The sequence below is a fragment of the Macrosteles quadrilineatus genome, unplaced genomic scaffold, assembly GCF_028750875.1.
Source record: "Macrosteles quadrilineatus isolate MER2022 unplaced genomic scaffold, UCM_ALF_1.0 Scaffold_60__1_contigs__length_738512, whole genome shotgun sequence".
NCBI classification, from domain to species: Eukaryota; Metazoa; Arthropoda; class Insecta; order Hemiptera; family Cicadellidae; genus Macrosteles; species Macrosteles quadrilineatus.
In genome coordinates, this window is record NW_026542653.1 from 70,855 (window position 1) to 84,517 (window position 13,663).

General features: G+C 35.6%; 1 protein-coding gene across 4 annotated transcripts in view; it reads left to right on the forward strand.

Annotated features, from left to right (window-relative positions):
- LOC128981950 (protein commissureless 2 homolog) overlaps positions 1-7,731 on the forward strand; it is a 49,005-nt gene extending 41,274 nt beyond the window's left edge. For 3 of the 4 annotated variants that reach the window (XM_054400948.1, XM_054400949.1, XM_054400950.1), the window contains exons 2-4: positions 2,128-2,438; positions 4,961-5,044; positions 6,856-7,731. In XM_054400948.1, the coding sequence (XP_054256923.1) occupies positions 2,237-2,438; positions 4,961-5,044; positions 6,856-7,109 (540 nt within the window). In that variant the 5' untranslated portion in view covers positions 2,128-2,236 and the 3' untranslated portion in view covers positions 7,110-7,731. The remainder of the gene's footprint in view (positions 1-2,127; positions 2,439-4,960; positions 5,045-6,855) is intronic. The other variant, XM_054400952.1, reaches the window with a different exon arrangement.
- Positions 7,732-13,663: the final 5,932 nt, after the last annotated feature.

Below are 13,663 nucleotides of genomic sequence, written 5' to 3' on the forward strand. Positions count from 1 at the left end.
AAGAAAAAAAAACTCTTGTAGCCTACTATAGTTACAAGTTATATTATTGTGTTTTTATTGACGCTATTGTATTATTCTTAATGATATTACAAAATAAAGAATGATTTGATTTAATTTGATTTTATGTATATGATGGGGGTTAGTATATGATATTTAGGATTAGGGCAAAGAACAATAGTTCAATCATATGCATCTATTCATCTACTTTCTTCCTAATCTGCCTTTGGAGAAGTAAGCCTTTCTGGTTCCTACCATAAATTTACTACAGTTTAGCTGTATACGTCACTGTGGCATACTCTGAAAAATTTAGTTTTTATGGGAAATGAAGGGATGTAACTTCTTCAAACACTACACAAAAATGTTTATTTGACAAACTTCAGTGACTTTGTATTCATGAAATCTAGTTAAGTTTTTCTAGTTGAATACACAAATATCGATAAAAGAAAATTGTAAAAGATTAGATTTTCCATATACGGTACATGAATTAACTGTACCATCCTCCAAACTGTTGCATTTGATATTAGTTTGAAAAACTAGCAAGAGTTAACAAAAATTTGCTTGTACTACTGTGATAAAATGTTTCTATCCATACTTAAATGTTATAGCCTATGTGATAAAAAAAGTCATTTTCAAATACTGTATGACTGTCTTATGTACAAAATTCTTCATGAAATCTTTAAGATCATATCAAGACTAGATCATTCCATTAATGGAATGAATAGTCAATGGCAGATTTAGGATAAGAAGGTCCATACAAAACTTATTCTGGAGGGATTATTTAGAAAAATCTTGAAATAAGTATACAGCACTTAACAAATACCACAGTAAAAACATAGCAATAATATTATTTCAAGAGGAGTATTATGAGAATGTTTATTATTTGTTCACACTATCAGCTCTTGTCTACTGCAAATTTACCATGCAATAATTGCACTTATTGATTTAACGAACTTTTAAATTCATTGTAGGACTAACCTCATTTTACCCAATTCTCTACAAGGAAAACGTTTGTAATTGCTTTTGAATGTCCCACCGGTCCACCATGATACTGCTTACTAAGACTGTGTTGAAGCATGATATCCAAAACCCTATTAAAATAAAATATGGTACAAATTTTAAAAATAAATCACGTTTTTAACTATTGGTTTGCAACCAATTATTTGTTCTTTCCTTAACCACTCTCCCCTTCCACTCCGTGGTCAGAACAAACGTGGGAAAGGTTCATTTGGCTTGCTTACCTAAGAAAACCAAGGGTTTGCGGTCTTAAAGAGAAATGTACATAAAATGTAATTGCCCTTGTTCTTGTTGCGGCTTGCCCATGAATTGGCAAGGAAAATGTATGCTAATTTCCTTTATTTTCGTCTCAGTCCAAGAATAGTTGTAACTACAACCGAGGTTTTGACGCTGGTTGCATCCGTTGCGTCAAGATTACGTAGATAACCCTACCATTGTCGAGAAAATCACATTGTTAGGGAAGTTGGTCTCTTGGACATCGCATAGAGGGTTTCTATTTACTCAAACACAAAAATACTTCCGGGGCATGCAAATATTTTTGATCTACAACAATTTATTTAATTTATTATATTTTTTAATATACAACAATTTGCATGCCTAAGTGGTAAATACTAGTGATCAAGCGACTTTTTTTACATGATTTTTGACAATGGCAGTGATCATTCACATAGTTGTAGTTTACAACCATTTTTGGATAGAGACAAAAGTAAAGGTAAATAAGCCACTATATGATTATTGTCAAGGTATTGAGTAAATGATTGGTTATAGTTCCCCTTTCAATCTGATCATTGCTTTTGTTGATTGTGGATGCAGATACCATCTCCTGTTTGACTATTGATATTGATTAATTGATACATCTAACAAAGTTGAAGTTAGATGATATCATGAACCTTTACCTTAGGAAAAACATTAAAATGCAAATGGTACTGATAATTGCAAAAATAAAAGAACAGAAACAGTAAAATAACCATTAGTTTAGGTCATAAGCCTCTGTACTCCAATTTTCTCAAAGTAGAATTTTCTATAGCAGAGTCTCTTTGAAAAATCTATTCTCAGACATATGGTTTTCTTTATCGTAACTTGCACAAACACAACTAACCATCTGTTTTACAGGACAGTGGGGTGAAGCGACGATGGACATTGTTAACTGCGAGTGCCAGCTCGTCATACGGACTACCAACGTGTCGAGAGTGACCTAACACAAAGTGTCAGTGAACCAGTGATGAGTGAGATAGTGTCCCTCAACTTTGCACCTGTCAACGAAGAGTCGAGTGTTAGTGTAGAGACGACAAGCAACGATGAGTACGACCGATTCCTGTCAGACCTGTGGGTCGGGATCCTGCTCACGTTCATGGTGTTGTCCTGCATCGTGTGTTTGTGTACATGCTTCTTGGTCCACGCGTTCCGCCAGTGGCAACAAAGAGGTGAGCCAACCAGAAATGACAATAATAATACAATGATGAGGAGGAAACCGGCGCTTTTAAATTAAGTTGCGTATATTGCATATTTTAATAGTGTCCAAAATTTGTTTCCGAGGCAAAATCAATCCAATCAATACGCTTTTACCATTTCAAGATTAGGTTTATTTAGGTGAAAAAACTACTAATTTTCAATAAATTTGTTGATTTTATATCTACAATATTAAAGAGTCATTTACCCTAAAACTTCAATCAGGTAACCGTTAATAACGGAAGTTCTGAATCTTTGAAAGTGAACTCTAGAAATGATTGAAAAGCAAGGGGGCAAAGCGCTTAAGGAAATAACCTTTTTCGTTACCAATCACAGATGCACTGGATCAAGCTTTAAAGTGACACCTCAATCGTGAAAATCCATTAAGTAGAACAGCTGACAAAGGGATGTAACCCTTATTGTATTAAGTATACAGATGATGATAATACACAAAATTATTGAAGAGTAGTATTTCATCACTAGGGCGTAGAGTCACTCTTGACTTTGACTCAAGCTCAAGTTTAACTGACCAAAAATTAAATGACCAAGGGTTGAAAAATGAGGGGAGGTTTGCCCATATGATGAACTATATTTGTTATCATATTGAACTAATCGTGATGACATCGCGATTTTCAATCGTGCAATCTCATAAGAGGCTTTTGGCAATCGCAAAGATAAAAAAGTTCGGCTCAAAATTTAAACCCCAAACCAGATTATACGTACAAATAATTTTTTGTTTTTAAAATTCCCTTTGAAGCCCCCTCCCGAGCTCCTTTTTTCGTTGAGGAGTACAGCTGGAGAAGGGAATTGACCTTAAATAATTTACAACATTACAACACAAATCAAAGGCACACATTCCAATCAAAAATATTGATAAACTTAAGTTTCTCATTATCATAATAGTAACTACCTATAATGTGAAAATCAAATCTGAAGATTTTTCCTTGGTAATGAGGCTGGAGGCTGCGTTACTGTACATAACTAATTAGCAAATAGGTGTCAACTCTAAACATATGGATTACATCTTAAGTGAGAAATGACACGCTAAATGGCCATGATCAGATTGGAGTCATGAGTGTAACATCAAACATCTTTATACAACTCTCTCAGTTTGACCTTCAGAACTGGTTGCAAGATGTTTGTGTTTACTAGCTAGCTCCTTGTCAACTTTTTATCCCTCGGACCTTGAATTGTATGAATGATTTAAAGTTTGAATCAATATATGTCTTTTTAGAGAAATAATGATGAGGAAAAGATTAAAAATAGCATACCAGGGGATTTTTTATGCAGGAGAAAATATATTCTGGATAAATTAATCGTGTTGTAAGAAATCATAAATATCCGTGAGTCTATATGGATAATATGAGTCAGTACGATGTAGTGTAAAATTGCCTTACAAAAAACAACAATTAAAATATACTTCTCTACTCGTTTTAAAACCATGAAATGTTCTATTACATCATAGTGGGGAGTTAGCTGGTCCAGTAGTAAGAGCAAGGGTCTTTAGTCCCAGGTTCAAATCCCACCATATCACCGATGGATTTTATCTAAGTTATAATGCCACAACACCTAGGCACTCCCCTAATACCTAGTACTAGATAGTTTTTCACCTGAAATAATGTGAAAAACGATCCTGGTCTAGTGTCGTACTAAAAACAGAAAAAAGTATAGACAACCGTCATACTTTAGGTGAAGAGTTGTTTTGAATTTTTTTTACAATGTTGTATAGAATGATATACAGTAGGTAACTTAGCTAAGACCTTTGTATTATTTTATAATAGATTAGCATTGGCTATGTTCATAGATTAAAGGAGTGTAGACAGTATGTCTAAAACAACCTTCTTTGTTGGTTCCATTGGTATTGGTAACTGAAAAATTCTATTCTCACTCTTAGCTCAAAACCCATGTAAATTATTCTTCACATTTTGTAGAGGAAAGTAGCAATAAATAATATCACAAGACAACAGAATGATCAGTTTCTCAGAACAATTAAATTGACAATTCAAACAACCATTATGTTTTAATTTTTTTGTACAATAACTTCTCAAAATTAAAAAAGATAGATATTTTTATTAAGTACTTTTATGAAGAGTTTATTGAAAATCTGACTAAATCTATTCACTCATTCTGTCTCAAAAACCATTACCATACACATAGGACACCAATACAAAATATAAAATGTAAGGTAAATAACGTAAGACTACCGTAGATTTTTGTTGTTTTTTTTTAGTAGCACTCCACGAAATCCTCAAAAAGAAAAAATATTGTGCAGTTAAATATTGTCTTAAACTTCTCTTTCTTAGCTTTAAAAGCTCTGGTAGAAATGTCAGATTTACAAAATAATGTGATTGTTCTATTATATTTTTTGATTCTTAAGTTAAATCATATCTCCTTTAAAGTCGAAGATATTGTACGTCTAAATTTAAACCACCAAGGTGAGACTACATAGTTTGGTTTTGGTATATCAAAAGTGTTACAGTATAACTTTTAATTGTAGGTTTCTCCCATGACATCCTGTTGCATTTTGCTCACGCTTCAGCTAATCGTCTTTACGTCTGTTCAATACCTCTTTCTAATCAAGGTATCTACATTATCCAATCTTGAAATATTGTAGTTCCATTGTAGATGTTGTTAATATTTGTAGTGAATTTAGCATTTTTAGTTAATCCTCTGTAGATGTATCCTTTAGTAGTTTAGACAAGGTTTTTTTAACAAGGGAAGGTTTAGCCAACAAAAATAAATCATCACCCCTAGCAAACTGTCTCCCATTAGCTTCATTGTTTAGTATTTTAAATTGACATTTTTTTGTTTTTTGATGAGCACGAGCCAAAGCAGTTTAGCTATTTTATTTTTATAACTGGTTAGTTTAGCAGTTTAATTAAAACTTTAAAAGAGGACCTACATAAAGGTCAGAACAGAATCCTAAATAGCAGTTGGATAGCAGAATCCAACACCCCTTGTATCCTATGATGACTCAGCCAGCGACATCAAACCGAAAAATGCAAAGTTTTATTGCTATTAATAAATTATACACCAAAAATAAATTTTGGATACTAAGCCCAACTTATGTATTGCTGGTAAATTGTGTTATTTGGAATAGTTTAATGTGTGGTTCTTTGCAAAAGTCTTGAATTTTTTTTCTATTTTATTTTATTTACAATCTGTTCAAAAGTTGAACAATGAGCAAATGATATAAATAATAACACAACATTAACTTGAATAACATGAGCTAGTGATTGACCACTGTCAACACTAGCTAACAAAGAGAATTTTGTTAACACTGCTTAGCCGAATCTGAATGGGAGGTCCAATATCGTAAGTCGCTTTAGTCTGTAAATGGTGTTGTGACTGTCCAATTAGTGCAAGATGGTTTGAATGATTTTCAAATTTGATCATGTATTTTTCACTAGTTTTTGTAATTTCTTCTTTGAAGATCAGAATGAAGTGTTCTGTTTGTAACAAACCACGGTGCGGTGTTGACAATTTTACGTAGCAATTTTGATTGGTAACATTGAATTATTTTAATGTTTGATGTACTTGCTGAATCCCATAAGTCCAAATTGGGTTTAGAACTGTTTTGTACAGTAACAATTTATTTTGTGTACTAAGTTTTGATTTAGATCCAAGAAGACAACTAAGTTTAGTTTTTTTTTTTTTATTTAGATGTTGTCTTTTAGTCCAAATATGTGCCTTACAATTAAGCTTTGCATCTAAGTGCATGCCCGATTTTTTTAATTTCTGTAGACTTGGGATTTAATTGAAAAGTTATACTTCTTGCGTTACAATTGTGGACCTTTCACCTTGAGAAAAAATGTTGAGTGTTTATGAGTATCCACTATAAAGCTGGTGGGTAGTGTGTTTATACATTGTATAAGAGTACATTGTATAAGAGAAGTTGTGTGTATTTTCGTAAGATATTTCATATATTCTAAATAATATTATGTGTATTAATGGCCCTTTCATTTTACTTTTGGTCAAATATTGAAGAATCCTGTCTTCACCTTGTCAATATTATTTTTCTAATACTAAAATCCGATAGTAATTATTTTTAGCAGACACATAATTTTGGAGTAATTTATTAGAATGTAAACTGCTTTTAAAAATGTCTTTGGTCGGTAAAAACGCTGAGTAAGCTTTAAATACAAACTAATTTTTGGCTACCGGTACAATCTTTTTTAACGTTTACAGTACTCATTTTAAGAAATTTCAAATTTAGTTTTCCCTAGAAAGAGCCATGTCAACTGCCCCCCCCTAACACATATTATTGGTCAATTGAAAAGTGAGTACAGAATCCATTGGGAAAGATGAATTGTTTTAGAAATTTCTCTAGTCATCTATTCACCAAAACACTTTTTTACCTTTTTCATTTAACCGTTGCGTTTATTGTTTTAGTGCTGGAGGCCCGTAGAATGGAGGCTCAAGTCGAGGCAGGTTACGACTCTGAATCTCTCCCCAGCTACACAGTGGTGGCAGGACTACCAACCTACGAGGAGGCCATTGAACAACTCAAACAAGGGATTGCCCAGGGTGGCCAACCGTCACACTCCAATGAACCTGTACTTTCTCGTCTCTCAGTCGGCGACCTACTAGAGATATATAAAGTTGATGTGAAAAAAATTGATAGACAAAGTTCTTTGGGTTCATGAACAGTATTATTTTTGTAATTATAAAATTTTCTAAAGAGTGATTATCTTTTATTATTTCATGACTAAGAGAGATTCATGAAGAATATTTGAAAGTGTATCAGCCTTTGTGGTTGAGATTGTAAAAAGTCTTTAAGACATTTTAAAACTTATGTTAAGTCATTGATGGCAAATTATTGATTTTGTAATGATTGTGTACAATAAATCAGTGTTTTATCATCTCTTTATACTCCGCGCCAAAGCTGGTGGCGGCTGAGGGATTAGGACGGCCAGTTAGGACTACATAGGTCGGTCCTGCTCACCGACCTGGCCGTCCTAATAGGGCCGACCTATGTAGTCCTAACTGGCCGTCCTAATCCCTCAGCCGCCACCAGCTTTGGTGCGTAAGAGTGTCTTAAGAGATCCATTTGAAACGCAAAGTTTCACAAATTATTACATGGAAACCATGAAACTGGATTATTAAGTTTATTTCATCGCCGGTAACTGTTTACCATAAAAGACTCTCTAAAACATGTAGATAGGTTGAGACATTTTGTTCAAATAAGCTATAAACACTGATCATGTCATGCTTTGTAAATATATGTATATATAGAAAAGGCTGTAAATAAAAATTTTATAACTTTCACCGATTGGTTTCTGTTCCAACCAAAAGGTTACAGGCCTTAATTACCATTAAAATCTGACATGGATGGTATTTTGGTTTCTTGTATAGTTAAATTAATTACATCTTCTTGATTTCTTGAATACCGTACCTAGTCAGTCAGTAGAGTTAAAACAATAGTCTAGCTGAAGCCTATAATATGTTTTGCAAAACTATATATCAACATAAGAACGTGAAGTGTAATGTAAATTGACATTAGAAATCATGTTCATGATTCCCATGATGAAAACTTGCATTAACTTGATAGTTCCTCTGCTGAGATGTAGGCCTATGTAGAATTTAAGCAAGTACTAGGCTGTCCTTAAAGTAAGGTCACCATTTAGCCCACACCTTGGAAAAGTAAAGTAAGCTAGTTCAAGTGTAAGGCTTATATTGGTTTCTTTAGTTTACCCATTACTATTCAAACCGGGTCCCACCCATGTACGACAATTTGTCTCGTCACAGTAGCCAAAAGCTGTGTGAGGGAAAATTTACACTCCCGCCAGGAATGAATCCCATTCAGAGATTAGGTTTCAGTTTGCTGGTCAACCCCTGTTGAAATCCACTGCTAGTTGACAGATGATGTGTATGGAGAGCTATTGTCTTCGATTAGACATGGAAAATGTGTAGAAGTAGTAGCATAGTGGAACTGCAGAAGACCGTTCAAATTTGCAAGTGGCAAGGGTTTTGTCTTTAACTTAGAGACAGTTATAATGTTGAGGAAAATTCATCTGAGTTTTTTATTACCATCGAGGTTTATGTTTACTGTTGTTTTTAAAAGTCTTATAAAACGTCCATTGACAGTACAAAAATCGCTCATTCAACTACACCACTATCCGCATGAAAAATCCTCCTACCTTAGATTACTGCCTCAAACGAGACCACAGAAAATGTACTACTATACCCAGAATGCCAACCGCATGGTAAAAAGCATTAAGCGGTTTGAGAGAGCTTTGCCTGTCAATCCGTAGGCAGCGCCACCAGCATTGCCATGCAATAGCATAGCAACGCTGGTGGCGCTGCCTACGGATTGACAGGCAAAGCTCTCTCAAACCGCTTAATGCTTTTTACCATGCGGTTGGCATTCTGGGTTATAGTAGTACGTTTTCTGTGACGAGACTGATGAACTAATACATTACACCGCTCAAAACACCTTAAACAGTGTGGATAACTGGATATACTTACAACTAGGCCTACCTTCAACCCCCCCTCCACAACTATTGCACATTATCTAAACAGTTTTAAAAGCCTCTCAACAGTTTTGTTCACTTCCATAGACTCAATAGCGGTTGGTGTCTTAGACTGTGGAAAACTAATTAAAGAATGCGATTCATACTTGATACAGGGTGACACAAAGGAACCGGACGTTTTTTAAACAGCTGTTCCACTGTTGTTACACGTGGTAGGAAGATTGAAGTTATGTCATTACCTTCAGTGAGGCTTGCCATTTTTGCTGAAATGGCTCAGTGGACCCTAGACCATCGTGTTTTTGCATATGATACTTTGCTCTAAAATGGTGAATCCGTCGTCAAATCCAGTGGGTATTTAGTCGACATTTTAATATTGAACGCCATGGAACGGTTCCAAGCCGAAATACGCTAATAAGATGGGTTTCAGGGTTCCGAACAACTGGGAATATAACAAGAAAGAAACCACCAGGCCTTGTTAGAACTTCCAGAACACCCAAAAACATCACCAGAGTGAGAGCAGTATTGAATGAGTGTTTTCTAAAAAGGTGATTTCTCGCTTTGATGACATACCGTGGCCGCCAAAATCACCCGGCTTGTCCACTAGTGATTAGATTATATCCTTTGGGGGTTTCTTTAGGAGCGTGTTCATGCTCACAACCCACGCACTCTAGAGGATTTGAAGTTTGCAATCACAGAATATATCAATGGCATTGAACAAGACCTCTTGACCCGAGTTTCAGATGATTTTCAGACCAGAATGAACAATTGTATATAAGTACATGGCCGCCATATGCATGACGTAATTTTCAAAAAATGACTGTTTTGTAAAAAATGGCAAATGTGTAGCTCACTATGTACAGTATTAAAACCATTTTATTCCTTTTAACTACTGTGTACTACTTATTTCAAAACCGTCCGGTTCCTTTGTGTCACCCTGTATAAGCAATAATTCCATAACATTGTTTTTGGCAACTTTGACGATACTAATTGTTGAATAGGGGTGGAAACCGGCTAGAGTAGTAGTGGATGTAATAGTAGTGGATGTAATAAAAATTGCGTCAGTGATCTTAGATTTTATCTAGCTAGCTTGGTCGTGACAAATGGAGATCTCTTAAGGGTCTTCATCACCCTGAGTTTTGGGGATATGGCCTTGGGGGGGAAGGTGTTGTAGACAGGAGGGTAGTGCGGGGTCATTATGCGCGCCATTATGAAAACATCGTAAACACACAACTACTAAATAGACACGACGGTGATTCATCTGCCGCCTGAGCTAAGTTTTGTAAAAGGCTAGTAGCGAAGTAGCCTCCGACAAAACATGTTAATTTCGTCCCCCGTTTCGAAGGCCGTTTTTCAACAGATGTTCTTGAAATTTGGTATAAATGTAGTTGAATAGTTATATAAGAGCTCTTATACCTCAAATGGTTGAAAATGAAAAAAAAATTAGTTTTATTAGTGTTTAAAAGTTACTCAATTTACGTTACTTTAAGATTTTTTTGTACTTGTACTATTGATTTTCTTGGATATATCATGTATGAGGGCCCCAGAACCAACATTCATCTGTAAGGGAAAAAGTTTTAACATATCTTCACACATTCCATCCGGAGCGAGGGACGTCCTAGGCATGTTTTTATTGTTTTCGCAGGGGTGAAGAAGACTCTTAATGTGAGGAGCACAGAAGACTCAGGATTTGTATCCCATCTCGACTAGATCTAGAATGAAACTTGTAACGAGTTCACCTAACTTCAGTAGAGCTTGGTGGGAGAAGTCCACCTGAAATAAATAGTGCAAGTTTACAGGATTGATGGACTTTACATTTAAAGAATGATTTAATAAGAATTCAGATTCACTAGTTCATAAGAAGAAGGAATATATGTTTGAAAAAGGCATAACTAAATCAATCTAGATACTCAAGGAAATAGCAAATTAATTGCTTTTCTGGTTCTCTGGCTCTTGCTTTACAGTTTTCTAACAAAAGCCTTCTCCATTCAGACTGTTTGATATGGTACTTTTAACCATAAAGATTCTTTAGCTAGGCTGAATCAAGGGTAAGCTTAACACCGTATACTCTGTTCACAAAATTTAGGTGGTTTGAGGAGAAGCAATTTCAACCCCATAATTTTTTAACATCAGCCAACAGCTGATATATACATTGAGCTAATAAAAGTTTTGGGGTTAATCCAGTAAACCTTCCCCTACTTGCTTACTTTCCATGTCCGAAAATCAGACTTCACACGATTGTGACCATTACAAGCTAAGAACGACACCACAATCGAGCGCACCCCGGGCAACGCTGACATTTCAGCGGCAAACCCTTCTAGAACCGGAAGACTTCAAAAAACCCCCCTTAAACCGCCTAAATTTTGTGAACAAACTATAGTTGCTTGCAATGGAGGGCTTCTCACTTCTAAATAATGTGGCTGATGTGGCCAAAACCTTCGATCATACCCTCGATTATAAGATGGCGCATGATTTAGAAACGTTACAAGAATGACTCCTACTGATTTTGTGGTTCTGTTTAAGGATTTGTTGTGCCAAAGATGGCAAGGAAATTTACGTGTTAAAGGTCTACAATTTTAGCCCTGAACTCCACACTCCACACCAGCGGGTTCGGGCCATCTACAATTTCCTGTCTCCAGACACGTCCACACATGCTGACTTGAGACAAGAGACATGAATCTTGTCTTTGTTTCCCAATGGTGTGGGATCAGAAAAAACTGTATTTTGTCTCCAGAAACAAGGCCAATAATGTTTCCAGAGACAACTCGCCAATTGGACTAGGCTTAACTATACAATGAGACTTCAGCTAACTGTCTGCCCTAAGCGATCAGAAATATTTGGTGTAGGTTGTCTTAATCCATTGGGCCAGCTGTATTGACTGCGATCTTAAGCACAGAAGTTGGGATAGAACTGGTACTCCCTGCTCGGATAGCCTATAGTACTGCCAAAATACACTCGATGACTCAAGAGAGTCAGCAGCACTAGTTAAAAAAAAACCATGGTTTTCCTTATTTTTGTCGTTCTCAGGGCTGCCGAGTGGTGGCACCAAGTTCGGATGTTAGAAACTGAATTCCAAGCTGGTAGCAAGAATCTACCAGGATGGCTGCAAGCCAATACAACAGAGAAATGTAGTTATAGTACTGGTCACATGAACAGTAGAGGCAGAAGTTGGAACAATTTCACACTATTTACGTCATTAGGGCACAGGGTTGGTTAATTTGTAAGATGATACTCCAACAACAGCTGGCTAGAGTCAGTAACATTATTTCACATTTGCAATTTTTTTTGTCGACAGACTTAATATACCAGTTACTAGTTAGTCTATACCTTTGACTATTATTACAACTAGACATTCCATACCCATGTTAAATTTGTAGCCAGCTTTTTTACCAAAATAGACGTAGTTGATGTGAGCTGACAGATTGTGTTGATCTAAATTACTGATTTCTGTTGAATACACAATCTGTTTTACCAATTCAAAGTAATGGAATTACTTAACGTGAGCTGTAGCAACTGTTATGACCCGTCAACATATATAGATGGGACGTCTACTTCAGTATACAGTCCACTCTTGGTAATTCAAACACTTGATAATTCAAAACTTTCGATAATTCAAAATGAAGGCTCAGTCCCTAGGGAATCTCTCAATATTTCAAATTTTTACCATGCATTTTGATACACTCGGTATTTCAAAGTCCAAATAGAGGGCAGGTCAATTTGTAACACGCAGTAATTCGAAGTTTCGTCGAAAAAACACTCTATAATTCGAAGTAACTCAGTAATTCGAAGTTTCGTCGGTTAACACTCTTTAGTTCGAAGTCATGCTGTAATTCGAAGTTTCGTCGAAAAAACACTCTATAAATCAAAGTCACGCAGTAATTCGAAGTTTAGTCGGCAAAACACTCTATAATTCGAAGTGATCTCTTCCTGTTATAACAGGAAACTATACAGTACAGTACATCCTGTTCCCATGGTAGGCTAGTGTTGGACGTTTTGAGGTTTTTTTAGTTAGAGCAGTAGTCTGAGTTAGTTCGCTGACTTGTTTTTCTAAGTTGGCAATCCGATCTCTAGATTGCGCGACATCTCCTTGAGCACAAACGTAGTTGTCGACAGCTGATAGTTCAGCTATTGGCAAAATATATAGCGCTAAATAACAGATTTTTTTGCAACTACAGTAACTGAAAAATAAGCCGTTGATTGTTTAAAAGTGTAGGTACTAAAATACGGTATGTTGTTTTATTGTAACGTTCTGTACCTTTGCATGTATTAAACAAACAAACTCTCTGTAATTCGAATGGTTTATTTTTCTCCCGATAAATCGAACTCTTGATAATTCAAAACTCTTGATAATTCAAATTGATATGCTTGGCCCACCAATTTCGAATTATCAAGAGTCTACTGTACAATAGTCAATGCCTATACACAGGTTTTTGGTAAACTATGTAACAATACACTTACCAAGCTGATGCCCTACAGTGGCAGTGATTGACCATTAAAAGTACAGTAGTGATGCAAAACCCACACAAAAGGCATGGGGTTATATTGTAAGTACGGTATACATTAATTTATTATCAACGCAAGCCCACTCTAATAGTCACACTGGTGTTCTAGAAAGTTTTGTCTTGCAACTTAATTCAGACCAACATAATCTAATTATCTGAGCAGAATTAGATTGAAAAAGGCCGTGTAAGTTTGGTGTGTAAATCTAACAACTAAATTGAGAATGCCCA